This window comes from Elephantulus edwardii, unplaced genomic scaffold (assembly GCF_000299155.1).
Source record: "Elephantulus edwardii isolate Elephantulus edwardi_28Jun2011 unplaced genomic scaffold, EleEdw1.0 scaffold00176, whole genome shotgun sequence".
Lineage (NCBI taxonomy): Eukaryota > Metazoa > Chordata > Mammalia > Macroscelidea > Macroscelididae > Elephantulus > Elephantulus edwardii.
This window is the reverse complement of record NW_006399926.1, coordinates 4,918,998-4,946,826: the sequence shown is the minus strand read 5'-3', so window position 1 is coordinate 4,946,826 and position 27,829 is coordinate 4,918,998. Positions and strand designations below refer to the sequence as shown.

At 50.4% G+C, this 27,829-nt stretch overlaps 2 protein-coding genes across 2 annotated transcripts in view; both read left to right on the top strand.

Annotated features, from left to right (window-relative positions):
• INTS3 (integrator complex subunit 3) overlaps positions 1-20,544 on the top strand; it is a 37,862-nt gene extending 17,318 nt beyond the window's left edge. The window contains exons 6-30 of the mRNA XM_006895872.1: positions 1,004-1,070; positions 3,773-3,917; positions 4,824-4,953; positions 6,226-6,323; positions 7,927-8,118; positions 9,023-9,110; positions 9,603-9,682; positions 10,101-10,192; positions 10,539-10,645; positions 11,410-11,529; positions 11,861-11,990; positions 12,448-12,502; positions 12,744-12,847; positions 13,232-13,276; positions 13,455-13,574; positions 15,219-15,372; positions 16,335-16,403; positions 17,116-17,191; positions 17,776-17,889; positions 18,195-18,243; positions 19,122-19,289; positions 19,648-19,748; positions 19,909-19,981; positions 20,177-20,333; positions 20,428-20,544. Coding sequence (XP_006895934.1) covers positions 1,004-1,070; positions 3,773-3,917; positions 4,824-4,953; positions 6,226-6,323; positions 7,927-8,118; positions 9,023-9,110; positions 9,603-9,682; positions 10,101-10,192; positions 10,539-10,645; positions 11,410-11,529; positions 11,861-11,990; positions 12,448-12,502; positions 12,744-12,847; positions 13,232-13,276; positions 13,455-13,574; positions 15,219-15,372; positions 16,335-16,403; positions 17,116-17,191; positions 17,776-17,889; positions 18,195-18,243; positions 19,122-19,289; positions 19,648-19,748; positions 19,909-19,981; positions 20,177-20,333; positions 20,428-20,505 — 2,612 coding nt within the window. The 3' untranslated portion in view covers positions 20,506-20,544. The remainder of the gene's footprint in view (positions 1-1,003; positions 1,071-3,772; positions 3,918-4,823; positions 4,954-6,225; positions 6,324-7,926; positions 8,119-9,022; positions 9,111-9,602; positions 9,683-10,100; positions 10,193-10,538; positions 10,646-11,409; positions 11,530-11,860; positions 11,991-12,447; positions 12,503-12,743; positions 12,848-13,231; positions 13,277-13,454; positions 13,575-15,218; positions 15,373-16,334; positions 16,404-17,115; positions 17,192-17,775; positions 17,890-18,194; positions 18,244-19,121; positions 19,290-19,647; positions 19,749-19,908; positions 19,982-20,176; positions 20,334-20,427) is intronic.
• Positions 20,545-21,664: 1,120 nt separating this feature from the next.
• SLC27A3 (solute carrier family 27 (fatty acid transporter), member 3) lies at positions 21,665-26,937 on the top strand. Its single transcript, XM_006895926.1, is given in 12 exon segments — positions 21,665-21,669; positions 22,492-22,645; positions 22,648-23,407; positions 23,712-23,921; positions 24,199-24,357; positions 24,846-24,970; positions 25,215-25,409; positions 25,499-25,589; positions 25,702-25,900; positions 26,137-26,234; positions 26,342-26,472; positions 26,761-26,937. Coding segments are annotated over 12 exon segments (2,304 nt in total).
• The last annotated feature ends 892 nt before the right edge of the window (positions 26,938-27,829 follow it).

Here is a 27,829-nt window from a genome sequence, read left to right as displayed (position 1 = left end):
GTGCCATTTCAGATTAGGAAGAGGAGAAAATTGAAGGCAAATAACTGCTTTCAGGAGCCCAGGCCTCTTCTCTGGCTCCACTCTCATGTTCTAAATACTTGCTCTCTAATTATTATAATATCTTACTGGGACCAGTCTGAGAGTCTAACTATGTCACAGAACAGACCTTGACATTTAGGTTTTATTATCATCTTGTCATTGGTGACATCTGTCTGAGCCACAGAAGACCCACACTACTTATCCTTACTACATCTTCTGCCTCTAAGATTACATAGGTCTGTTTAAAATTGAGCTTGCCTCTCACCATTTGCCCATTGGTGCTTTGCTTCCTCTGTAGGCTTTATTTAATAGTAATGCTGTTTTGATGGGTATGAACCTTAATCTGTGTAGTAGTGTGTGAACACTGGATTTTTAATTTACTTTTTTCTATTGAAACCTGGGACAAGGCATAGCATTGTTGTGCTAGTTAGTCTTATCCTCTCCTGGCACTTTCTTCCCAGCTTGACACTCTTACTCCCCACTTCTCATCCCAAGACTTTGACTTTGCTGCATATTAATTATGCCCCAAGGAGTTGAGTGGCAAGCACTGAAGATAATGACACCTAAAATCAGAGGACCGCTGGCCTTCCATGACCTTGAGCACAGAACTTGGGGGCATCTAGATGCCTGCAGCTCTCAGGCCCTCTCTGAGACCTTGGGCTTCTTATGTCGTCTTCCCAGACATTGCCTTTCAAGGACCCAAGTGTTCCCACTCCGACTCCCTAGTGTGAGGAAAAGTAGCTGGCCTGATCTTTGGAAAAATCCATAACCTTCCCTTCCCCCTTCTCTCTGGGAGAACAGGGGGAACCTGGATGCCTGACAGCACAAGGCAGTTTATTCCAGCACTCAGGACAGCTTGATGGATAATGGTGCATCTGGATGAAGAAAAGGAACATGTACTGGATTAGCTGGGCTGCTAATTAGAGCCATTCTGATTCTCTTATTTTTCCCCCTTCGAAATCAGGTGGGGATGTTACGGCAAAAAATATCTGGTTGGCAGAGAGTGTTCTGGATATCCTGACGGAACAGAGGTAGAGTCCACCGTGAAGGGTGGGGCAAGAGCCAGAAACGGCCACGAGGGGTGCGAGTGTGGAAAATGGGGGTGAAAGGATTGTCTGAAGACTGGTAGGTGGCTCAGGAACACCTTAAGTTAGAGGAGGGGGGCAAGGAAAGCATATTGACAAGTAAAGGACTAATGGCATTATCTGGCCCTATAAATGGAGTGGGAAAGAAGGTCTTTGCTAAAATATCTCAAAGCCCAGGATAAACTCATTTCATCTGATAAGGGTTTATTTTTGATCCAGTCCTCCTTGGAATGTTTATCTTTGAGGGGAGGGTGGAGGGGAATGAGCTCAGCATAGTGGGGCCAGCCAGCTACCCAGGCCTGGCAGGTACCCCTTTCTCTTCTAAGCCTCTACAGCCCATGCCCTTTTGGAAGTGGCTGTCGGGAAGTGGGAGTAGGTGCAATGAGGAACTAATGGAGACTAGTTAACTCTGCCAGTTAATCCGAGTGCCGCAGTGGGTAAACATTCAGTTGCTAACCAGAAAGTTGGTGGTTTGAACCATCTGCTGCTTTTAGGAAGAAAGATGTGGCAGTCTGCTTCGGTCAAGATTACCGCCTTGGAAACCCTGTGGTGGTGATTCTGTCCTGTGAGGTCACTATGAGTAGATACTGACTTGATGGCAATATGTTTGGTTTGAATTTAAATTTAAATTGCAGGTTTTGGAGGCTCCAGTGTTAGAGGCCATATAATGGGGCACATTGTATTTTCTGAATAATTCTTTTTCCCTTATCCATTGAAGTAAAGGACCAGAAAGTTTATGGAAACTGCTTCATAGCCAAACCTTTTCAAGGAAGGTCTTTCCATCAGACCTCTGATCTGAGTCCTCCTATTGCTTGGTTTCAGAATCTATTTCTGGATAAGAACACCATAGTGGTCAAATGACTGAGCAGGCTAATATTATTCAGACACTTGTGAAAGAGATGTCTAGGTCTGTGCTCAGCCCAGGCCTAAGAATGATGCCCGCTCTGCTATGCAGTGCCACCTAGTGCCCTGGGCTGGGTATGCAGCTGCCACCAGGGCTGGAGGCAGCTTTTTTGTTACCCTGGTGGCAGCGTTGAGGTCTTAGCAGGTCCTCACCAGTCTTTGTTTAGGTTTCTGTGCCTTTCTGCTGCCTTTGAGTAAGACTCTCTCCTTCGTCTCTTTCTTTGTTACCCTGTCCCAGGATTCTGATTTGTTCATTACCTCTGCTAGAAGGCTTCCTAAAAAATTATTTTTATCACTCAATTTCCAGTGCCATATGCTTCCTGTTCCCATACCTCAGAGCAGAATTTTCCTTATTTGGGCAGTTAGAAAACACTGCTTAGTGTGCAGTGGTCAAGAAGCTGTCAGGTAAAAAGAAAAAAAAAGCTGTCAGGTAACTGTCCTAGCTGTTCCTCCCACCCTCCTTAATGCACATCTCTTGGTGAGAGTAAGTACCTGGAACTTTAAAACCATGTGCTCTTCCACCCCTGCCCTCCCATCTCCTTCCAAGGGTTTTAGGATGGTGCCATTAGAAGGCTGCAGGGGTGGAGAGGGGTCCTTCCCACTGTTCTTGACTTGTGCTTTCACTCTGATAGGAAAAGGCAAAAGCCTTTTAATTAGGTGGCTTGAGCGCTTTTCCGGAATCAGGATGTTGCCTGGTAGGACTAATTAAACTCCCTGGCTTCTTCCTCCGGTTCTTTGCCTTCCTAGCAGGGGTGCCAGAACCTTTACCAAGGTAGTTATCGGTTTTGGGGGACAGCTTCTCAGGGTTGGCACACACAGATGGCACCAGACAGTTGGAGGGATCTCCCTACTCTGCCTGTATTTCTACTCCTTTTAAAGCAGCAGGGATGAGACAGTTCTTTCCCTTATCCTCTGTCCTCAGGGAAATTCTGAAACTCCTGGGAAAATGGTCTTTGCCATCCAAAATCATATTCTTCTTTAAATTTGATTGAAGGCAATTGCTTCATTGCTGGTGAAGGCAATTGCTTCATTGCTGGGATGGGATCAGCAGCTAGAGAGAGGGAACTGTGGAAGGGGGGGCCACTCGTCATAAGCTTGAGAGAAGAGCTGGCATGTTCTCAGAACTCCAGGGGTCTGACCGGGTCTTAGCAAACCCCAAGAGTCTCAGACCAGACTGAGAACTTCTGACTTAGGGGTACTTACAAAGCTCACCTCCACAGTCTGAGCTCGATAGAAGGAAGGGTGCCTTTGTCTCTAGTACCTCACTGTGTTGGATGCATAATTGTTGAGTACCGTCAAGTCAGAACTGACCCATAGCTGACACCACAGTGGGTTTTCAGAGGCAGTAAGTTACTCAGGAGGAGATTGCCCGTCTTTCTCCTCACAGAGCAGCTGGTAGTTTCGAACTGTGTACCTTGGATACATGGTAGTCATTCAGTAAATGTTTGAAAGAATGTGTAAACAAACATTATTTTCTTGGAAGCTGATTACTAAGTGGTAAAAAAGGAATGCTTTCACTTAGCACTATATTGGGCACGTTTCTTATTAGAAAGTTGCCTCACCTTAGCTGGTTGATTGTCCAAGAGAGATAATAGACAGCATGTACACACTCGAGGAACCAAAGAACCTATCCCAGTGTCCAGCATCAGACATTTCTCTGGCCCTGGAGCCAAGAGTAGAGAGTGTGATTTGGGGTGACTGGGCTCCAGACCAGGTACAGGTGCCAGCATCTTCTCTTCCTTCAGGGAATGGGTGCTGAAGAGCAGCATCCTCATCGCCATGGCCGTCTACACATACCTCCGTCTCATCGTGGACCACCATGGGACTGCCCAGCTCCAGGCCCTGCGCCAGAAGGAGGTGGACTTCTGTATCTCACTACTTCGAGAACGGGTAAGGAACAAGGACAAAGGAGCATTGGGCATTGAGACTCTGGGTGGGGCGTTTTATGCAGTGGACTTGGGCTAGAAATGCTGTGTTAGGGAATGTTGGTTCAGAATATGGTTCTTTTTCATCATCCTTAAGGGTTAAGGTGAAAGGGAAAGGCCAGTGTGGAATAATCCGGTCCCTAGAAATGCTGCCCATGACATTGGTACACTGGGGATTTTCCTGGTCAGCTTATGGACACTAACGTATACCTCAGACATTAGCTGTCCTAGGTGCCCATAACCACATCACCCCTCACCTACACACCTTGGTAATTGCCACAGTCAGGAGAGATTGTAAAGCCCATCCAGGCCCCTAGGTGGAATAACTTAGAACTGTGCTAATATAGTAGTCATTAACCATGTGTATCTTTTTAAATTAAAAAAAAATTAGTTCCTTTCTTGTATTTGTCTCATCAAAAGTGCTCAGTGGCCACATGTGGCTAGGGCGACCACTTTGGACAGCACGCATGATGATTATTTACATCATCACAGACTCTGTTCTGTTAGACTGAGTTTTAAAGTAGGGTGCCTGGTGCTCAATTTGTTAATCCCATCCTTGTGGAATCAAGAGCCTCCTCTGGCATTGATCAAAACCAAGCAAGTAGGAGTAGAGAAGGGAGTGTCTTAATGTAAAGACTAGCAGAGCTTTAGCAGCTCCCAGTAACCTTTTCCCCTTAATGTCAATCCCAACCTTCTACCACTTGCTTTTCCCCAGAGCAGCTGGAAACGAGTCTCTTGGTTCCAGAAGAAATCATATAGTCCCTTCAGTACTCTTTCCTCTCAGAACATGTTGTTCCTTTGTCCTCCCCTAGCAGGTAAACAATCCATGTTTTTCTGCTCTTTCCTGTCCACCCCCCCTCCCCCTATCAAGTTCATGGAATGTTTGATGATTGGCCGGGACCTCGTAAGACTACTTCAGAATGTTGCTAGGATACCAGAATTTGAACTGCTTTGGAAAGACATTATCCATAACCCGCAGGCTTTGAGTCCCCAGTTCACAGGTAAGTAAGAACCAAGGCATCTTGTCCTTGACAAGTGGGAGGTCGGTGTATATGTGCATGTCTACATGGGTATATGTCAGGAGAACAAAGTAGAACCCTTGGCAGCCAGATACAGAAGCTTGAAACAAGCAGGCTCTGCCAAGTACAGCTGGTTGTGGGAATGGCAGAGGTACAGAACAATTCACTTAGTTCCTAGATAGCCCCTACTTGGCAGACTCCAGCTGCATTACTCCTAAGGAAGAATGAGACACAGAATTGTGATCCTCCTCCCTCCCGGCAGTGCCTTGGCTCAGGAGGTGAGCCGATGGCCAGTTTCCAGCTTCATGGAGTCCGGCAGGGGAGTTAGAGGTCAGCTCGTGAGACTGAGTCAGCAGAGGGGCTGGAACTAGTCCTGAAAGAAAGGGCCCCTCCCTGGAAACACTCTTGTCTGTAATTTTGAGGATACAACGTGGCCAAACTCCTCTTTGTGGTAAGGGAGAGAGTCTGTTGTGTGCCTCCCATGATAGGTTCTTGTCCCCACCTTCCTCTTTCCCAAGGTTTTACGGTCTGATCAACAAACAACTGCAGCTTTATCCATCCCATCTCTACACATGCGCACCCCATACACCTCAAGCACATACTCAGACCTCATACGTGTGCAAATTGAAAACTAGTGTCCAGCAAAGAAAAGAGGAAAACAACCCTTTTAGTGAGCAAATAGTGGGTAGTTTTGAATGCCTGCTGTGTGCCATGAACGCATATTTTTAACTGATGCATTCTTCAAGATAGTCCTGTAACATGGGTATTGCTTTCCATTACAGCTAGGAAACTGAAGTTCAAAGAGATTAAGTATAGTTTTCCAGGGCTACACAGCTAGTAAGTGTCAGAGGCAGGATTTGGGCTTCTATTTGTCTGATTTTAAACTCAACGCTTGCGCTCCACTGCACTGATCCCAGGCCTCCATGATCAGAAGCAGAAGGAGGACAGAGTTTCCCATATTTTGCCCTAAGTGTCCCACATTACCAACTGGAATATTGTGCATAAGGGCCTCTGGAAAGCCAGCAGGATAAAGGGACTAATACAACTGTGTCTTGGACGGTGGTTTGGGGAAGTAGAGTACATGAATGTTAGTTAGCACCCCCTACTTCACCTGTGCTTGACCTCCATGGCCTTGCCTTGAACTTTCCCTGTGAACCTGACCGCTGGTTGTCATTTCTGGGACCAAGTTCTGCCTTCCAGGCGCTCTGGCCCTTACATTCTCTCTTTTTCTTTTTTGTTTCATGCTTGATTCAGGCATCTTGCAGCTGCTTCAGTCAAGAACATCCCGAAAATTTCTAGCATGTCGTCTAACCCCAGATATGGAGACCAAGCTCCTCTTCATGACGTCCCGGGTAAGCTGACCTGTTGCAATAGGGAGAGAAGTCACTACTGGTGCTAGGGGACTGCTTCCCTCAGTTTTGGACCTTCGAATCAGTGACCATTAGGCTCTGGACAATGAACGGGTGGCCTGCTGGTCACCCCTGATTGACCTGCTTCTGGCTGCTTTCCTCTGTGTCATCTTTTCTAGCATCTCTTACAGTCTGTGTTTAGTGCTAAGAACTGAGCCTACAGTGTTGTCTAAGAGAGAAACAAGTCTTACTTTTAGAAAGTTTTCCATTACACCTAATCTTAAATCAATGACTTTATTCAAATAATGTGTGATGTGTGCTACAGATAGAAAAATGGTGTGAGATTGAGAGTATGTGTGTGTTCTGGAAAACCTGGGATTCCTCTGGGTGAACTATGAGCTCTTAGGATCAGAGGAATTATAAGATGGTTTCCATCCATGGCTAATTACAGCAAAATCGCTTAAACATGCTGAGTCCCTGGATTCCACTCTCCAGAAAATCAGATTGTGGTATCTCTGTTTCTGAGACCCGTCAGGTAAATGCTTCTGCATTTCATCTGTCTTTAATTGAACCTCTCCACAAGTCCTCTTGTGTTTCCCAAGTAACCCAGTGAGGCTGTCTACTTCTGTACTACGCATCCTCTGGCAATTTAAGTAAAATGAAAAACTTAGTTCCTCAGTTGTAGTAATGGTGGTTTTCAGTAGTCTCCTGACTTAACTCAATGCCATTGGATCAGTGCCAACTCCTAGGGAGCCTCCGTCAGGTTTCTGAAGCTGTAATTTGTAAAGGGAGGAGACTGCATCTCTTTGTCCTGAGCTGTCAGTGGACTCTATCAGAGACACACCTTTTGGTTAGCAGTGTAGCACCTGCAGCTCCATCCCAAGGGCTCCCCTTGGTAGTCAGCATTACAGAAAGTGTGATCGGACAGTGTTGGTCTAAATTTAGTTGATGAATTTTAATCTTTCTGTTCTGTTTTGCTTGATTGCTTTTCCCCAGTAAAGAAATGGGAGAGGAGGAAAACATATCTTTCCTGCTTGTTTAATGTTGCTGTCTGTAACCATTTCTGGTCAAAGATTTTGTAACAGGGAGGTTGGAGAGTTATAAAGAGGTATAAAGCCTTGAATATTGGTTGTGTTTGGTCACTCAGCACCAGGGTGTGATGTCAGTACTGGTAGACAAGTCTTAGCTTGTTCTTGAATCAGTACTGGTAGACAAGTCTTAGCTCTTGTTCTTGAGGAACATTTGCTTGAAGAACCAGTGATTCAAGAACGTAAAAGATTATGTTTATGACTTAGAGAAGCAGTATAGAAATAAGGAGCTAAAAATTAACTACAGTTGGAAATAAATTTAACATTAGGTAGATGGCAGGAATTGATAAATTACTAGCTGGCATCGTGAGACAAGCTAGGGAGATTTTCAGCATTTTAAAAAATTAACCTGTGAAGTCTGCTCAAAAAGGAAGGGAGGCCTGAGAGACAGTGAATTAATGAATAGCTTACTATTGCAGCCTAGGTCAGACTCAAAGTTTAAAGGGGCTTGTTTTCCTCAGCTGGGAGTCCCTCGCTTACCCCTTCAAGTTTCTCTTTTCTGCTTCCCTTTCCCTCAGGTGCGGTTTGGTCAGCAAAAGAGATACCAAGATTGGTTCCAACGCCAGTATCTGTCAACCCCGGACAGTCAGTCTCTGCGCTGTGACCTCATTCGCTACATTTGTGGGGTTGTCCATCCATCTAATGAAGTGCTAAGCTCAGACATCTTACCACGTTGGGCCATCATTGGCTGGCTCCTGACAACATGCACGGTGAGGGGCTGGGCCAAGGGCTAGAAGGTGCTGGATGACAAAAGAAGGCTTCCTCCATCATGTCCCTACATTCCCAGGCTTCTCCCTGCCTCTCAAGAGCCATCTGAATCCTAACACCCTTCTTTTCACTCTATTCTCCCTGAACTTTTCAGCTTTTTGCCCACCCCTCCTTCATATCTGTAGAAATTTATTTGTTCTCATTACTTCCTGTCTGGATTTGGCATTCAACAGCTTCATCTGTGCCCAACACCAAAGCTTGGGTTTCTGAGGCATCTCTTGTCTTTATCCTTTTCGTTTCCAGATGCTACGTGTGGTTATCCCCTGAAGAGCTACTTTAACAAATTCAGGAGTTAGATTTTTAGACCCTCACCCTATGCTTTTGACATCATGTCTAGATACATCCCTTCCCCAAACAGGGAATTCACAGTGGAAACATTTCCTTCCCTTGGTGGGAAACTTATCTGTTCTGTCTTACCCAGCTGCCTCCTGACCTCTTCTGACGTGACTTTTCCTGCCTTGTCTGACTGTGCAGTCGAAATGTGCTGACTCAGATATGACAGAAGGCTGTTCCTAAGGGGGCATTCTCTTCAGGAATGCACGTGAAGGACCCAGGGGCTCGTGTTGCATCAGTCTGGGTCATCACAGGACTCCTGAGCCCACATGGACCCCATTAGGGGGCTCCAGGGTGTTTTCTGCTGGTATATGTCGAGCGCTAATTGATCTCCCATTCCCTGAGTTGGTGAGAATACAGGGTGTTCACACACATCTGCACAGACTTGAGTGCTCTCACCCCATGGGTGTAACCCACTAGGAACCACCGTAATACTTGCAATTTGTCTTGGGCCTCTAAAGAGAAGGGGACAGGTTGATGAAATTACTCCTCTCTATCCCCTCTCTTTTCCAGTCAAATGTTGCTGCCTCTAACGCCAAGCTGGCTTTGTTTTACGACTGGCTGTTCTTTAGCCCAGACAAGGACAGCATTATGAACATAGGTATGTGACCAAGACCCAGCAGCACCCCCTCCCCTTCCACGCTGCCCCCACTGCCTGTCTTGGTGATTGCAGTCATAAATCAGTGCAGCATGGAGTGGAGGCAGCTTATCTGGGAGCAGTTCCGTTGTTCCTCATCAGTTCTCCCTTGACCTAGAAGACAAACAGCTTTGATGAGGCCATGCTGTCACTCCACTCCCTTCTCCCCACAGCCTCATGCTTGGACTTTGGGTGGGGAGGGCTTAGGCAGTGACAAAAGCTGTGCTATGTCCTTTTTTCCTTTTTTACCACCTCCCTCCTTCAAGCTGAATGCAAAAAGAGACAGGAGGGGCTTACTGAGCTGTGTCAGGGTTGTCTGCTCTTGAGTCCATTCACTGGGGCTGGAAGGGATAGGTAGGACCCTCTCGATCCATTAAATAGATTGATAATCCCATTTTGGGGAGATGGGAACAGATTAGCTGATGCTGGGGGACTCTTTAATTCCACATTCTCCAGAGCCAGCCATCCTGGTCATGCATCACTCCATGAAGCCGCATCCAGCCATCACTGCCACACTCCTGGACTTCATGTGCCGAGTAAGTGCCAAGGCCTGCTCTTCTCCCACTCCTGCATGAGCTGAGTTAAGTATGTCTCCACTGCACCTTCCATTGTTTGGTTCCTCCCAATGCCCCTTACACAGGAAGCAAAAGTAGTGATTGGCCCTATCCCTTAGATCAGCAAAAGTCTTTTTTACTTTCCTCATGGTTCCTAATTAGATTGTTACATGTAGTTCCTGAGCCTCAGGGATGGAGACGTAAGGTAGTCCCCTTGAAAAGTATCCAGGTCCAGTTGAAGTTTTGGTGGTAGTGGCCTAGAACAGTCAGGAACACCCTGTGTGCTCTGCGGCCATCCTCACCAGCAGCCCTGGAGTCCAGACTGAAGTGATTTGAGATCTAGTTCAGCAGAACACAAGGGGGAGAGGGTGTGCTCATCCTGTCTCCCCTTCCCTTCCAGATCATTCCTAATTTCTATCCACCATTGGAAGGCCACGTACGACAAGGTGTCTTTTCTTCTCTCAACCATATTGTGGAGAAACGGGTCTTGGCGTAAGAAATTTGTGTGTTGGGGTGGAAAAGGGGAGTTGTTTTCTCATTTTTATTAGGTCTAGCCACCAATAGGCCAGTCCTGTTTGGTTACTACCCTATCACTGCTGACCCTTTCCCTGCAGAGGTATAAAAAGTCCAGGTTCTCTCTCAGACTGTCAGGCATGTGTCCCATTCTCTTTGAGGCATTTCTCCTTTTGCCATCCTATCTACAGAGGGCTTCAGGTGCCTTCCCTGGCCCCTATTGACTCCCCCCAAGGGTGTGAGGATGGCCCATCCCCTCTCCCTCCACATGTTGAGTTTGAGATGAGATGCTCTAATACTGACTTTGATCCATGTTTCTCATTAGGCATTTGGCTCCCCTTTTTGATAACCCTAAATTGGACAAGGAGCTGCGGTCAATGCTGAGAGAGAAGTTTCCTGAGTTCTGCAGTTCACCCTCCCCACCTGTGGAAGGTATGGAGCACTTGCTTCAGAAGAGAGGCATGGTAGTACCTGGGCTTCCTAGACTCAGAGTCCTATCAGGATTGTCCCCATGCACTCATCCTCCTCTGTGACACTGCGTCTCAGCAACTGCTTCCCTAGCCATCTGTATTCTTTCTTGATTCTTCCTTTTCCATCTAATAGTATCTTAACTTTCTGTTCATCTATTTTGCTCATTTAATGCTTATTCTTTTTCTTCTTAACCTCTTCTCAGTAGGTAGAAGGCATCCATGGAATATGTTCTTATCCCGTTTTCACTTTGCTCCTCTCTTCTCAGTATTAGATCCTGGTCCCAGATGAGAGGTCATGTTGAGTCTTGAATCTTGTTCCTAATTCCAAACAGGCTGCCACTCACACACCCACCCCTGCCACATCCATTTCTGGTGTTCTCTTGGAGAGAAGACATCCAAGGAAAGACGGGTTAAGGGCATACATCAAGCAGAACTTCCCAACTTGGTTTTAAATTAAAGAGCCCTTTGAAACTTGCCTTGGTTTGACTCCATTCACTAATCCTGAGCTGAGCGTAGAGGAGTCTTGTATGTCCTGTCCTGTTTCTTATCCCTGGAAAACTTCAGCCAATGCTGGAGGGTTGTAAGGCTAGAAGGTTCGTCATCCCAAGGGCAGTATTCATTTAGGTCATGGCCTCATTACTCTCCTCAGTCTCCCACCCCAGAAACATAGAAAGTATGAGAGGATGCAGGAGATCTCAAAATACCTTATTTTTCTTTATTTCCAAGTCAAAATCGAGGAGCCAGTTTCCATGGAGATGGACAACCACATGTCGGATAAGGATGAGAGTTGTTATGATAATGCAGAAGCAGCCTTCAGCGACGATGAGGAGGATCTCAACAGCAAAGGTGAGGCCAGCAGCAAAGAGACCACTTGAGGTTGTGTGTCCCCAGGAGGACTATTTCACAGGAGCAGTCTCCCTGCAATCTCCCCACCGCCTTTGCCTTCGTGAGTTAACATTTTGTTAGCAGGCTCCCTGACTGAGCCTCTGAGCTGCAGAGCGCTGCACTTAGCACTGGAGACGAGATAAAAAGAAGGTGTTGTTAACTCCTCTTCTTTGAGTCTCACAGCTGGGCATATGTGCCTTCAAGGAGAAGGGGCCTGTGAGGAAGGAGTGGTTGAGGGAGACTCTCTGTGACTAGTGGCAAACTGACTTCGATCCTAAATTCCTCCTTTCAGGAAAGAAGAGAGAGTTTCGCTTCCACCCAATCAAGGAGACAGTTGTGGAGGAGCCCGTTGATATCACTCCTTATCTTGACCAGTTGGATGAGTCTCTCAGGGACAAAGTGCTCCAGCTCCAGAAGGGGAGGTGGGTACAAAGTGTCCTTGCAGGTTTTACTCTCAGCCTGGGACGCTCTCTGCCAGGAGTTAATGGACATGGTGGGCTATGGCAGTTGGAGGGAAATGTGTAGTGAATTATAGGTGAAGCACATAAGAGATATTGTTCTGCAGTTTAGGCTGGGACAGTGCAGCCGGAAATGAAAGGGCTTAATTCTCTGGCACTAGGGTCCCTGTGGCATAGATTCCTGGGAGCAGGGTCTTTGAGAACTGAGGCGGGTTGGTGGTGATTTCCCTTTTCTTTGGGCCTCTGTCCAGCTAGCTGCAGATTTGACCCTAAACCCTCCCCCACTGAAGGGCTAGATCCTTACAGAGCTCTTTTGTTGGCTCCCGTGCGTGTGTGTGCTTGTGCACATTGTTTTGGGTGTGTGTCCTACTCTCTGCTATCACTGATGTGGCTGGGATTTCCTCTCACTTGTGTCCTGCAGTGATACGGAGGCCCAGTGTGAGGTCATGCAGGAAATCGTGGACCAAGTCCTGGAGGTGAGGAGGAACCCGATCCCTCAGGGAGGAAACAGCCTAGTTTAGAGTTCCCCGTGTTCATGTCTCCTAGGGAGGCCAACGCCCTCCTTGTTCTCCCCAGAGGGATTCCTTCTGACAACTAGGGGAGCTTGCTGATTCTAGAGGTGGAAGCAGATGGGCTCAGAGGCTCTGGGGTGGTGGGGAGAGTGAGGCTTGAGTCTTAAGTGCTGATGCCCCCCTTTCCCACTTGTCTCATACTCAGGAAGACTTTGACTCGGAGCAGCTGTCTGTCCTTGCTTCCTGCCTGCAGGAACTCTTCAAGGCCCACTTCCGAGGGGAGGTGCTGCCTGAGGAGGTCACTGAAGAGTAAGGCTTCTCCTTCCTGGCCCTGGGTCTCAGGGAGCCACAAGTGTGTTTTTGTAGCCTGACTAAATCTTGCAATAGACTTTAGAAGAGTAATTTGTTCCTTTGATGTTTAGTCTCACATCTAGTAATTTAAGTAACAAGGATTTATTATTACCTGCTGCATGCTATGGTTATTTAGACAGTGGGCTTGCCGCCAACCTGCATCCTTCTCTCTGAAGAGCATTCTCACCTGCAGTGATAAGAACCTCAGGCTGTTGTTCAAGTTTTCTCTGTTACCAAGCCTTTGGAGCAGCCAGAAGTTTGGGTTTGGTTAGGGAATGAGCAGAGCTGGTCCTTCTTACTATCTGCCTCATGTGTTCTCTGATAAAAAACTTCTTCTCGTAGGTCCCTGGAGGAATCTGTGGGGAAGCCTCTCTACCTAATATTTAGGTATGTATCCAGCTATGGGAGACCAGCCCCTCACTGATCCTCCCTCGCAGCACATGTGCTCCTGTCACTGGGCAGTGAAGCACCCAGCCCAGGACAGGCACAGCTGGTGCCACCCCAGAAGCTGTAGGAGAGTGTACTGTGGTAACATTGTTTCTCCCCTCCCACTGCCTGCCTCTAGGAACCTGTGCCAGATGCAGGAAGACAATAGCAGCTTCACCCTCCTTTTGGACCTTCTTTCTGAGTTATATCAAAAGCAGCCCAAGATTGGCTACCATCTACTATACTACCTGAGAGCCAGGTGGGTACAGTGCCCAGGTCTAATAGGTGCCGGGAAGTATCCTGGAGAGCATCTCTCTGGCTGTTATCACACTTCCCCACCTTGGCCCTTAGCACCAGGTCTTTCAGTGGATTCTTTTCTTATTTTAAATAATAGCTTTACAGAGATACAAATCACCCTTTTAAAATGTAAAATTCAGTAAGATTTAGTATAGTCACAAAGTTGTACCAAATATAGAGCCTTTTTATCATCCTGGAAAGAAACTGGATGCCCATGAGGCATCAGTGTCCATTTCCCATTCCATGCAGCCCTGAGCAGCTACTCACTATTCTCTGTCCGAGTGGATTTATCTGTTGCAGATACTTCATTTAGATGAAACCATATGTGCGATCTTTTGTGACTGGCTTCTTTGCTTACCATAATGTTTTTTAGATTTATTCATAATGTAGCATGTGTTTATTTTTTTAATAGTCGAACAATAGTACATTATATGTATATATCATTTTGGTTTATCCATTCATCTGCTGACCATTTGGGTTGCTGAACTACGAACATGCATATGTAGGTTTTTGTATAAACCTATGTTTTCCATATTCTGTGGTATATACCTAGAAACAGGCCCATGTTAACTCTGTTTAGAATTGTGAGAAACCACCAAACTGCTTGCAAGCCACCAAAGCAAGTATTTTGCCTTCCCACCAGCAATGTTTGAGGATTCTAATTTCTCCACATTCTCATAACACTTACTGCTTTGCCTTCTTTTAATTATAATTATCCTAATGTTTGTTAGTTAAGTAGCATCTCATTGTGGTCTTGATGGACATTTCCCTGATAGCTAGTGAGGGATCTCTGGTGGTCTGGTGGTAAGAAGTTATGCTGCCAACCCTAAGGCACTTAGTTCAAATCCATCAGCTGCTCTGAGGGAGAAAGATGAGCCGTCTCCACCTGTGTGATCTAAAGCTTCTGAAAATCCACCGTTTTCATTTTCAGCTATGGGTTGGTTCCAACTCAGCAGCACCTAACAAGGATGGCTAATGGTGTTGAGCTTTTATGTAATTGCTGTTGGTCTTTTGTGGATCAACTTTGGAGAAATGTCTATACAGATCCTTTCTCATTTTAAAATCGGGTTATTTGTCTTAGGTTGAGGTTTAAGATCTCTTTATATTCTGGATATAAGTCCCTTACTATGATTTGCAAATATTTTCTCTTATTTTTTGGGTTGTCTTTTTACTTTCTGGATGATGTTCTTTATACACCCGAACTTCTAATTTTATAAAGTCCAAAGTATTATTTTTCCTTTGTCACTTGTCCTTTTTAACCCAAGATCATAAACATTTACTCCTGTGTTTACTTCCAAGAGTCTTTTAGATTTATTTCATACATTTAGGTTAAGAACCCATTTTGAGTTAAGCTTTGTTATTTGGTATGAGGTAGGGATATCTATCTGTTGTTACTTCTCTCCTGACCCAGAACTAAGGAAGAAGAGGAATGTAGCAAAGAGAAAGCCATTCTCACCAACCTGACCTAAGCCCACCCTCCCCTGTTCTTGAGAGCTTCTAGGACAGATTAAGGGGTTGCACTGTGGGAGCACCAACCCAATGTGTTCATAGCTAGGTCCTGGGTCCCGGGCTTAGGGTGCTGGCTCAGACTCTCCTGATCTTGCAGCAAAGCCGCCGCAGGGAAAATGAACCTGTATGAGTCGTTTGCCCAGGCAACCCAGCTGGGCGATCTGCACACCTGCTTGATGATGGACATGAAGGCCTGCCAAGAGGACGATGTGCGGCTGCTCTGCCACCTCACACCCTCCATCTACACGGAGGTCAGTGTCACCCCGATCTACACTGGTGGGGAGGGGTCGACAGTCTAGGAAGGGGCTCAGCGATAGCTGCCCCAGAGAGAGCTTTGCATGTCCCCCATTGTTACTTGTTGTAGTAACCTCCCATGTGACAGCTAGATTATCTTCTTGACCCCTGGAATACCTAACCTTTGGTGTCTCTGCCTTCCTGACTCCTATCTAGCCCATGGTGTGAATTGAGGTCTGAGTTTCTCAGCTTTGGTCCCTTTTGGTATTTGGACCAAGGATAATTTCCCCAACCAGATCTCTGTTCATATACCTGAGTTGTCCTGCCTTCTGATGTCCCACTCAGATGAGATGATTCTCAGAGACCAAGACCTTTTCCATGGAGGCTTGACTTTCATTTCCCCTGGCCCAGTCTCAGTCTTCTCTAAGGACTGGGGCAGAGAAGGATGTATCAGCTCTTCCTCCTCTTGGTGAAAGTTCCCTGGAACTGGGAAATCGGAGTACAGGGTGTGGGCATGACAAGAGGAACTGTGATCTCAGCCAGGAACCAAAGAGGAGGGATCTAGATACCAAACAGATGGCACTTTCTTCTCCCTTTTCCTTCCTGGTGAATTGGCTTCTCCAGAAGGGCCTGTATGCACTGCACGCTTTCTCTCTCTTGGCAGAAGGGTCATTATAAATCAGCTTTCTTTGCTGTCAGGACCACACATGTTTATTATCCATCCCACACTGGACCATCATGCCCAGTCCCTTCACCTCCAGCTCTATCACTGGATAATTGCCATTACTTTACACAGTATGCACACACTAGTAACAAAAACTTGGTGTCTTCAAATGTCAGTCTCCGCTACACAGCTGTTGGATCTCTATTTAGGGGTTTATAGTAATACCCTCTGTCTGGCAAACCCAGCCATGCCCTGAGCACGTGCTGAAGCCCACCCTGAACCCCTACCCTCATTTCCTGTTTTTTCCCCATCCAGTTTCCAGATGAGACGTTGAGGAGTGGAGAGCTGCTGAACATGATCGTGGCTGTGATTGACTCTGCACAGGTGAACCGGGACTTATAGCTCAGGGAGGCTGGGGCCAAAGCTGGGAAAGTCGGGGCTGCTGCCCTCTGGGCCTTGGGCTGGAGACACAGAGGAGGAGCCAAAGGCAGGCCAACTCGGGGCAGGCCAGTTCTGTCTGGAGTCCCCTTCTTGTGTGTATTTTCTGGGGGCTTATCTCCATGGGGAAGACTGAAAGGGTTGATTTTTAGCACTCATCTCACCTGCCCTTTGGCTGAGAATGAAAACTGTCGCAGCATTTTACGACACATGAATGGCCAGGAGGCTCAGCTTTGCTTGGACCCGTTGCAGGTCCCATCTTTGCTCCTCTTCTGTGTTCACTTTTCTATCCATAAAAGAGGAACTTTATTGTCAGAGGACCTTTCTTTCTTTCCCTCCTCACACCTGTGACCAGGATTCAGCCTTTCCTGGCCTTCTCCTGCTTCATGCATGAGAGATGTTGCCCGTTCTCCCTCTACTGCCAGAGGCTGATGTGGTTTTCCATGGCCATTTACCCATCAGCCCTTTTGCTCCTCTCCCAGGCCTTTCATCTCTCAGAGACCCCAGATGTCCCTCACGTGCCATTTCTTCCTCTCACTTTACACCACCTTTTCACTTCTTCTGCCTTTCCCCACATGAGCCATCCCGCTTCTTCCTCTACACCAACTTCCTGCCCCATTCAGAGCTAATGCTCTGTCTTCCACCTCCTCCTCCTCAGCTCCAGGAGCTAGTCTGCCATGTGATGATGGGGAACCTGGTCATGTTTCGAAAAGACTCAGTCCTCAACATACTTAGTAAGTAGACGTCCCAAGTTTCCTGGGTTTCTAGGATCCAGCATCAGGACAGCTGGGCTGGGCTGGAGCGCAGAGGGGTGGAGTATCACTGTAATCTGCTGTGTGGTCTTGGTCCATGTCTCTCTGGATCTGCTTCTTGCTGTGTAAAATGGGAAGATTTACCCTTACCTCTGATGGGAGCACAGAAACGGTGTGCTGGCTTTGGAAATGAGCTGTGTAGCAAGACAGTGGTTTGCTGTTGTTGTTTTTTATTTATTATTCTTTGTGTGTGTACCGTCAAATTGGATCTGACAGGTACAGGAGGAGATTGCCCCTTCTTCTCCAGCAGAGCATCTGGTGGATTTGAACTGCGTGCCTCTGGCATTGTAGTGCAGCTTCTTGCCACTAGGCCACCATAGCTCCTTTAAGGCAGTGGTTTTTAGTTTTAGGGTAACCCATCCATCCCATCAGTGCTTGGCAAGGGAGTAGTCATTGGGTTAGGGGGAGGGTCGCCCAAGCGCGCGCGCGTGTGTGTGTATGTGTGTGTGTGTGCGCGCGCGCAAGAGAGACAGAGGGAGACAGGGATGTTTCTTCTGTCCCTCTAGTCCAGAGCCTGGACTGGGAAACCTTTGAGCAGTACTGTGCCTGGCAGCTCTTCTTGGCCCACAACATCCCTCTGGAGACGATAATCCCTATCTTGCAACACCTCAAGTACAAGGGTGAGTAGTGCTGAAGGTGGGAAACATGGTGGAGGCCGTGGCCTCTAGGCTTCTGGAGGAGCTCAGATTCCCCTCTGCCCTTCCCACCGAGGGCTGGCAGGCTGGCCTTGGTGAGCAAGGCCTTGAGCTGCACCCAGCACTCGGGGAATTTGTAAGAGTAGACTGGGATCGGAAGTATTCCTAGCTCCTCGTGGAAGGTGACCTTGCTCTTTCCAGTGGCCTTTGGGGGAGGGGTGGGAGAGGTGTCCACATTTCTTCCTGGGATCATACACTCCCCTGAGCAGCCTCTTCCTTTGCCCCCACAGAACACCCTGAAGCCCTGTCCTGCCTGTTGCTTCAGCTCCGCAGAGAGAAGTAAGTTCAGAGCTGGGGGTTCTGTCCCTCAATCCCACCATACCAGGAGGGGCTATAGTGAAGGCCCTCTGCTGCTCTTTTTGCAGGGCTTTTTCAGATTCTCAACATCTGCTTATTCTGCCCTTCCCCCAAAGAGGCTTACAAATAATCAGCTCCCTTGGGAGCTAGGCTTCCTTTGACTTTACCCCCCTGCCCACCAGGAGCTGCCTTGGAGGTGGGGACCGGACATCCCTGTTTCCTGCTGCCACAGCAGTTCTGGTCACCGGTGTCTCCTGCTCCCCTCCCCCACACTCCTGCAGCTAATCCAGGAGCAGGAAGGGTCAGAGCAAAGGGATCTCACAGCGTCCTGAGCTGCCCAGAGGAGGCTGGGGAGGGCGGTAGAAAGCCCTTCTTCCACCATAGGCACTTCGCAACATACCCCAGATAAATGGTCTTTATCTTCGTTCCATCTTTTCTGTTACCTGAAAGGTTGGAAACAATAGTGTCCTGGAGGAATGTGGGGGTCAGGAGCCCACAGCTCTGATGAAGGGACAGGAAGGGTGGTGTCCTTTCGCCTCTGGCAGATTTGTGACTATTTTGAGGTGAGGGTAGATGAGGCTTGATGAATATCCTTCTCAACACACTCACACATGCACCTTCTACTACCACTGAAACGAAAGACTCTCACTTCTGGTATCCTGGCTTCCTCCAAGGATGAAACCAGGCATCCTTAGCTTGAAGAGAAGAGGGAGAGGGATGTGAGAATAGGAAGCTTCAGAGATGCTGGGTGCAGGGTGGGGAGATTGGAGCTTCAGAAATAAGTAGCTGGAGTGAGCGATCCAGAGGTTCCTGAGACAGCTGTGTGGCGTGGTATCCATCACTCGCTCACCCCCCCCCAGGCCCAGTGAGGAGATGGTGAAGATGGTGCTGAGCCGGCCCTGCCACCCTGATGACCAGTTCACCACCAGCATCCTGCGGCACTGGTGCATGAAGCATGATGAGCTCCTGGCAGAGCACATCAAGTCCTTGCTTATCAAGAACAACAGCCTCCCTCGAAAGAGGCAAAGGTGTGACATGGTCCCCATGGAGATCCTCTAGACCAGGCACTTCCTGCCCACTGTTACAGAGTGAGGGACTGCTGCCAATGGGGCAGCTTGCCCAGGGCTGCCCAGCCTGGTTTGTGGGTGACATCTAGTGGTCTGAAGTTCCATGGCGTGCAGGACCCCTCTGCCCTTCTCTTCTAGGGCTCAGATAGCCAGGATCTCATGTTTTAGGCACATTTCCCATATCCGACCCTACCTCACCCTTCCAGGATCAGCCACCTTTGTCTTGAGAGGAATTCTGCTTTTTGGATGGGTAGGGGCATTTCAAGGCTCTTGGACTCTCACATCATGCTCAGACTTTGGCTTCTTGACCCTTTTGCAGTCTGAGGAGTTCCAGTAGTAAACTGGCCCAGCTGACCCTGGAACAGATCCTGGAACACTTGGACAACCTGCGCCTCAACCTGACCAACACCAAGCAGAACTGTATGTTCCCGGCATGTCCTGAGCCATGTGGGGGCCCCCCGGGCTGAGATCTCCCTGGAACTGGGCGGTGACAGAGCCCACACATTAGAGAGAATCACCTTAGAGTGCTGTTTACTAAAGTCACCCTCTGGCCTCTTTGTCCCTGTCTTTGTCCCTCTAGTTTTCAGCCAGACTCCAATTCTGCAGGCTCTGCAGCATGTCCAGGCAAGCTGTGATGAAGCCCACAAGATGAAGTAAGGGGCCTTGTACTTTTGATTAGGGGCATGCTGGGGAGGAGGCCTGAAGGGGAGACAGGAAATAAAATAGAAAGACATTGGGATTGAAAAGAAGCAGAGAACCAGGTCTGGGGTGAGAGAAAATTTGGCAGGAAAAGTGGACCTAGGACGGGGGTGCTGTCTTAACCCCTTCTCATGAGAGTTCTCCTTCAGATTCAGTGACCTTTTCTCCCTGGCTGAGGAATACGAGGACTCATCCACCAAGCCACCCAAGAGCCGGCGAAAAGCAGCTCTGTCCAGCCCTAGAAGTCGAAAGAATGCCACACAGCCCCCCAATGCTGAGGAAGAGTCGGGCTCTAGCAGTGCCTCGGTGGGTCCTTGATCCAGAGCCCAGGAGCTACAGGCGTTTGAGGCCGGGCAACCCAGACCATTCATTCCCCCTTTCCTTTCCTGCTCTCTTCTAGGAAGAAGAAGACACGAAACCGAAGCCCACCAAGCGGAAACGGAAGGGATCCTCTGCTGTAGGTTCTGACAGTGACTGAGCCTGGGGCCCCCTCTCCCCCCACTGTTGGACTGCCTTCCCTTCATTGGTGAATCAAGGTTAATGGGACGGGAGAGCGCTTCAAGGACACACCACTGAGAAGGATGCTCTTCCTCCTCAAGCCCAGCCTGAGAAGCTGCTGGGCAGCCCCCTCCTCCCAACTTTCCTGTGGGGCCCCCAGCCAGCCAGATCACACTGCCTCTCCCACCCAATATTTGGGTTCCCACTGAGGCCAGAGGCTGTGCAAAGTTGTGATGCTGTGGAAGTTTCTGGCCCTCTGCCTCATCTCCATCGTCCCCAAGGCTGTTTGAGTCAGCAGAGAAATGACAGACAGCAGCTGGTTGGAGAAGCTGGAGTGACAGCAGAGACTTGGTGTGAGGGTGTCCTTCCCATTCCCCCTTCAGGTCTTGATTTGCTCTAAACAGACATTTTATAGTCACTTTTCATACACCAGTGTGAAATAGGTATCTGCCTGTGACGTCTCACTGGGGGACCCATGTCACTAGTGTTCGGGAAGGACCTGAGGGTGGCTGGCCCTGCAAGCTGGGTTTGCCACCTCCAGCCAGCCTAGAGCCCTGGGCTATCCAGGCAAGTTTCACAGAACTGTCAAATGGTCCCATTTCCTTGTTTGTTTTTGCCAGAAATATTAGCATTTTTAAAGTTGTTTTTAAATGACAATAAAACAAGCCAGAACCTCTTTTCATGCCAGAGTTGCTGCCCCCCACATATACCCTGGGTTATAGAGGGTTTAATGGGTGCCTCTACTTGGACCTGGTGGCATCTCCCATTCCTTTGCTGCCTTGCCCCTCTTCTTGTCTGGAGGAGAAAGGACCGGTTGTGCACCCCTATCCTTGCTTGCTGCCACCGTGGCACAGAAAGGGATGCCAGCACCCTTTCCAGTAAGCCCTGACCCATTCCTCCTCAAGAGACCAGCCCTTTTTTTAAATTTTTTTTAATTTTATGATGTGTGTACCATCAAATTGGATCCAGCTGGTACAGGAGGTGAGTGTCCCTCCTCCAGCGGAGCATCTGCTGGATTCGAACCATATACCTTAGGGATTGCAGCACAGCTTCTTGCCATTATAGGCCACCAGAGTTCCAAGAGACCAGTCTTTAAAAAGCAAAACATATACCCAAACCACTCATAACTTATTGCCCGTATGGGGTTAGACTAGGGGAAGGAGGTGTTCAGAACCTGCATGTGCCTGGTAGGTGATAAATTCAAACTCCAAGAGGAGGGGCCCTTTCTCTAAGTCTGGCCACTTGTTGGTCCACGTGGACTAGGAGGAAGGAGCTCAGTGGCTGTGCTGCTATTCCCGGCTGCCCAGGGAGGTTGGGAGGCCAGCTGAGGGGAGACGGAGATGAAGGTTGGGCTGTCTGTAGACAACTCCTGTACTGTCCACGGTTTGCTTTTCCAGAATCCAGGTTCCCGTTTCTCTTTAAAGCTGCTGCTCCCTCCTTTGAAAATCCAAACAACTGGCAGCTGCCTCTTTTTTTCAGCCTTCCCGTTTCCTCTGCCCCAATTAAAACCAGGATGGAAATCATTTGCTGGCTGGCCCCAATTATTGTACCCTTGCCCAAAGGGAGGGGCCTCTGCTGTGCCCCCCTCCGCCCCGAAATTTGGCGGTCTAGGCTTTCACCTTTCCCCTACTTGGGCTCTTGGGCCCCCACCCACCCTGTGGGGTTGCTGCTGCTGGCAGCTCAGGGAGGGCATGGGCCTGGCTGCCTTGCTGGGACTTGCAGCATCCTACAGGAGGAGGTTCAAGTTTCTCAGACCCTTGGGAGAGAAGACTCCCATCGTGAATAAAAATGGGAAAGATAAAACTGATCCAAACGCCCTGTTACACGAGAGCTCCAAAGTGCAGCCAGGTGCCCTACCCCGCCCAAAAGGGGAAAGAGGCTTAAAGCAGGGATAGGACCGAGGCCTGGGGGAGGGCGGGAGCAGCGGGGACCGAGCAGCCCACAGCCTGAGAGGCATCGTGCCTAGGGCGGAGCGTAGGTCGTGGGGAGGGCGGGGAGTTGGAGCTGCTCCCCCCGACTCCTCCCGGGCTTTTGCTCTCCGCCCCGTGGGGAGTGGGGGTGGGGGCTGAGTGGGAAGGGGCGTGTGCTAGCGCACGCGCGCTCCCTGAAAAGAGAGGTGTAAGAGCAAGAACAAGCGGCCCCAGTTTTTCCGCAAGAATTATCTGGGGTGTTTGTTACCAGCTGGAGTCGGACCCGTGCAGTCAAGGGCGAGGGCACCATGGCCGCTCTATTCCTGCTGCCCCTTCTGTTACTGCCGCTGCTCCTGCTGAAGCCGCACCTCTGGCCCCAGTTGCGCTGGCTGGCGGCAGATTTGGCCTTCGCCGTGCGCGCCCTCCGCTGCAAACGGGCTCTCCGAGCTCGCGCCCTGGCCGCGGCTGCCGCCGACCCTAAAAGTCCAGACGGCGGCTGCAGCCTGGCTTGGCGTCTCGCGCAGCTCGCCCGGGAACGCCCCGCGCACACCTTTCTCATACACGGCGCGCGGCGCTTTAGCTACGCAGAGGCGGAGCGCAATAGTAACAGGGCAGCGCGCTCCTTCCTGCGCGCGCGGGGCTGGGACGGGGGAGCCTGCGGCGGTGGTAGTGCAGAAAGCGCCGGGGAAGGCAGGCGGACGGCGCAGGGAGCGGGAGATGCGGCCGGAAACGGAGTGGCGTTTTCTGGGTGCGAAGGGGATGGGACATCCAAAGTTGGAAGCGCCGCGGCCCCTCTGGGGCCCGGAGCTACGGTGGCGCTGCTCCTCCCCGCCAGCCCAGAGTTCCTGTGGCTTTGGTTCGGTCTAGCCAAGGCCGGTCTGCGCACCGCCTTTGTGCCCACCGCCCTACGCCGGGGCCCCCTGCTGCACTGCCTCCGCAGCTGCAGCGCGCGCGCGCTGGTGCTGGCGCCAGGTAAGGCTGTAGCATGCTACTAACGGGGCGGGGCCAGGCACTGAAAGGGGCGTGTCTGTGGGGGCTCCCGAACAGGTCTGGAAGGAGAAAGAACAGCTTCTGGAATTAAAGTATGGGTTGTTTAGGTTTGCAAAAAGAAGCGGCTGGGTCTGTGGTTCCCCCCAAGGAATTGTGCTCCTGGTCCCAGACCCCTGATAGGATGGCCATACTCTTCACCTTCTCGCAAGAGAAGTGCCGAGAAATAGGCTAAGGGGTAGGGAAGACTTCTGGGCAGAGCCGCGGAGCTGTTTCCCACCTGATGCAGAATTCTTGGAGTCCCTGGAGCCTGACCTGCCAGCCCTCAGAGCCATGGGGCTTCACCTGTGGGCCTCAGGCCCCATAACCACACCTGCTGGAATCAGCGATTTGCTGGCTGCGGCCTCGGCCGAAGTGGATGAGCCAGTGCCCGGGTACCTCTCAGCTCCGCAGAACATAATGGACACATGCCTGTACATCTTCACCTCAGGCACCACAGGTGAGGCCTGTGCACCCTTGTTTTTACCTCCCAGAAACTAAGGCAGGGGAAGACAAGGGGCTGTGACTTCAGGTCCCAGGACACCTCTCCAAACCCCCCAGGGAGAGTACTGATCCCAGCAACCATCTCTCCCTTCCTCCAAACTGCTCACCTTCCTCATTTCTCGACCTCCCCCAAACTGCCCCACTTCCAGTACTGCCCGAGTTCCTCCTCCTGCAAAGAAACAGATGGGACCTGGAGCCCAGCCCTCCTCACCTTCCCCACTGCCATCCCACAGGCCTCCCCAAGGCTGCTCGTATCAGCCATCTGAAGATCCTGCAGTGCCAAGGCTTCTACCAGCTGTGCGGGGTGCACCAGGAGGACGTGATCTACCTGGCCCTTCCGCTCTACCATATGTCTGGCTCCTTGTTGGGCATTGTGGGCTGCCTGGGCATCGGTCAGTCTTCCTGACATACCCCACACTTTGCTCCAGCAAATGTTTGTTAAATGCCCCCATGTGCTTACCTGGGCATGCTTCCTGAGTCCTTCAGGGTAGAGAATCCAGAGGAAAGAGGCAGAGCCTTGCCTGCTAGGAGCTCCTGTTAAAATGGGGAAGCAGGACCTACAGACTGAGCTACTCAGCAGGCCTTGCAGTGCAGAGAACTCCAGACTCAGAGAGGGGAAGGGTTGTCAGGGGGAGGATGAGAGAAGTAGAGATGAGAACGAACTGGAGGTAGTGATGCAGAGAATGGGGTGCAGGGGTGGGGAGCAGTAAAGGCATTAACCCTTCCAAGGGACAGGTAGGAGCAGCTGAGGGCCTCCCAGGCCCACTGAAAGCGTGATCCTCACAGCAGCTCCCAGGGAGGCCAGTGTCTGGGAAGGGGGGCATGAGGGCTTTCCCAGAGCCCTTAACATCCCTCTTCCCTCCCCCCCACCTCCTGGCAGGAGCAACAGTGGTGCTGAAGTCCAAGTTCTCAGCCGGTCAGTTCTGGGAGGACTGCCAGCAACACGGGGTAACCGTGTTCCAGTACATCGGGGAGCTGTGCCGATATCTTGTCAACCAACCCCTGGTGCGTGGGCACAAATCTGGGACAGAGCTGCTGCAGCAGGCGATGGGCCGCAGAGCAGGGCGCTGGACAGGAGTCCATCCTAGGAGGAGGAGAAGGACGTGGCAGGGTGGGATGAGGGCCTTGAAAGGGAGCCGGGCATCTGATGAAGGGGGGTTACGCTTGGAGGGTAGCAGGAAGGAGTAGCACTTTGCCTTGGAAAGCAGCGTCTCAGCCACAAAGGCTCTGCCCCTCTTCTTTATCTCAGAATGAGGCCGAGCGTGACCATAAAGTCCGGCTGGCCGTGGGCAGTGGGCTTCGCCCAGACACGTGGGAACGATTTGTGCGGCGCTTTGGGCCCCTACAAGTGCTGGAGACGTATGGGATGACAGAAGGGAATGTGGCCACTTTCAACTACACGGGACAGCAGGGCATGGTAGGACGCGCCTCCTGGCTTTATAAGGTAAGGGGCAGGGAAGAAAGGGCGAGGACTTGGGGGTGAGGAGGCTCATGCCAACTGGAGTGACCCGCCCCGGGTCTCCCTTCCCCCAGCGCGTCTTCCCCTTCTCTCTGATTCGCTATGATGTCACCACAGGGGAGCCGGTTCGGGACGCCCAGGGGCACTGTGTGACCACATCTCCTGGTTGGTACTCAGGTGGAGTGGGTAGGAATGTTGAAGCTCTTGACGGTGGGCGTTGGGGCAGAGAACTCTGGCCAAGGTGGGCAGCCCCCCTTAACCCCAGTGACTCTGCCAGGGGAGCCTGGGCTGCTGGTGGCCCCAGTGAGCCCACAGTCCCCATTCCTGGGCTACGCCGGGGGCCCAGAGCTGGCTCGGGGAAAGCTGCTGGAGAATGTCTTCCGGCCCGGAGATGTCTTCTTCAACACTGGGGACCTGCTGGTCTGTGATGACCAAGGCTTCCTTCGCTTCCATGACCGCACAGGAGACACCTTCAGGTATGTGGCCCTAACTTTTCTGATTCTTTGTCCTTGACATCTGTTCTGGGGACCATCACTCCCGAGCTAAACCTCTGTTTCCCAACCCAGCTCTTCACCTAATCTTGCATTCTTAGACCTCGTAAACCTTTAATCCCTGTGATGGTCCATCACCCTGGCCTCTGACCTCTTTCCCTCCACTCAGCTTTAAGGTCCTGACCCCTGACTCACACTGTGGCATTTCTACTCTCTGGCAGATGGAAGGGGGAAAATGTGGCAACAACTGAGGTGGCTGAGGTCTTAGAGGCCCTCGATTTCCTTCAGGAAGTCAATGTCTATGGAGTCGCTGTGCCAGGTGCCCGGACCTGGGAGGTGTTGAGGGGTGGGGGGGGAGTGTGCTACCCTGCAGGGTAGGCCTCACGGTCAGCCATGGGTGGCTCACTCACCTCCCACACCCACCAGGACATGAAGGAAGGGCTGGAATGGCAGCCCTGGTCTTGCGTCCCCCACACTCTTTGGACCTCATGCAGCTCTACACCCATGTGGCGGAGAACTTGCCCCCTTATGCCCGACCTCGCTTCCTGAGGCTACAGGTAGTCAGCCGCTCCTGTTCCCACACCCCACCCCATCTGTGCACAGCATGGCTCCCGATGCCACATATAACATACTCTGTGAAGAGGAACCACTTGCTTTCTCTCTAGCCCCGCCATCTCCAAGCCTGGCTTGCTCTTTTCCCTGCCACCTCTCCTAAAAGCAGACACTTCACACACCCTTTCCTCAGGGGTGGAAGGGCCTGCCCCTCGCCCCTCACGTCCAGCTGGGCATCTGATAGAGGCACAAAGGCCTCTTTTTCAACTCCCTTGCCCTCTCCGTCTCTGCAGGAGTCTTTGGCCACCACTGAGACCTTCAAACAGCAGAAGGTCCGGATGGCGAATGAGGGCTTTGACCCCAGCTCTCTGCCCGACCCACTGTATGTCCTGGACCAGGCCTTGGGCGCCTACCTGCCCCTCACTCCTACACGGCACAGTGCCCTGCTGGCGGGGGACCTCCGCATATGAAAGCCCCCCCATGGCCAAGGGGCCTGAGGGTGGGAGCCCAGGTGTCCCAGGTCGGCAGGGACCTTTTCGGTACCAGACTCTTATAATCATTGTTTTGTAATAAATGGGCTGGAGCCAGCCTGGCTCTGTTCTCATCCACAGTGTGGTCTTCTGTGTGTGCCTGCCTCACTGCCTTTCCCTCTGACGATTCCTCCCGACAAAGAGCCACGAGCCCTCGCCTTCCTGTGGGAAGTAGCTTCATGTGGGCCTGGAGAGCGGGGAACTTGGTGTTTTTCCTCTCAGGTGACCCCAGCTGACCCTTGTCCTCTAAAACCACTGGTGATTGATGTCTATCTGTGCCTGTGTGTGTGTCCTGTCCCATTTTCACTCTTGTGTCCAGGGCCTTCACTGCTCTTCTGGGGAGCTTGCCGAGAGCTGCCTCTGAGAACCAAGGGGTTGTTTCGTGTGGCCACAGATCCCCGTGGCCGGCCTGCATTTCCCCACAGACCCAGGTGTGGTCAGGGCCTGGAGAAAATCTCAACCAAGCAAAACACTTTTGATTTGGGGAACTAGGAACTTCTAGACTCTGTCTCACTCACAGCTCGTAAGCCAGGCAGGAGAAGTAGAGAACTCAGTTACACCCTCCTAGAAGCCGCAGCCCGGAGTAGGGGGGGGCCTCAGACTCTTGAGTGGGGAGAGTCCGAGGTCCACTTTTAGAGAATATGTTGAAGACAAATGGTAAGATGAAAACTCCTGAATGAAGAGTCTAAAGAGTTCACATCTAAAAGCTTGAAATGACGAAGCTTCCAGTTTCTGCCTTGGAGGACTAAAGTCCTCTCTTTTGTGTCGTTGTTGTTATGTGCCATCGAGTCGCTTGTGACTCATAGCGATCCTGTGTACAACAGCCTAAACC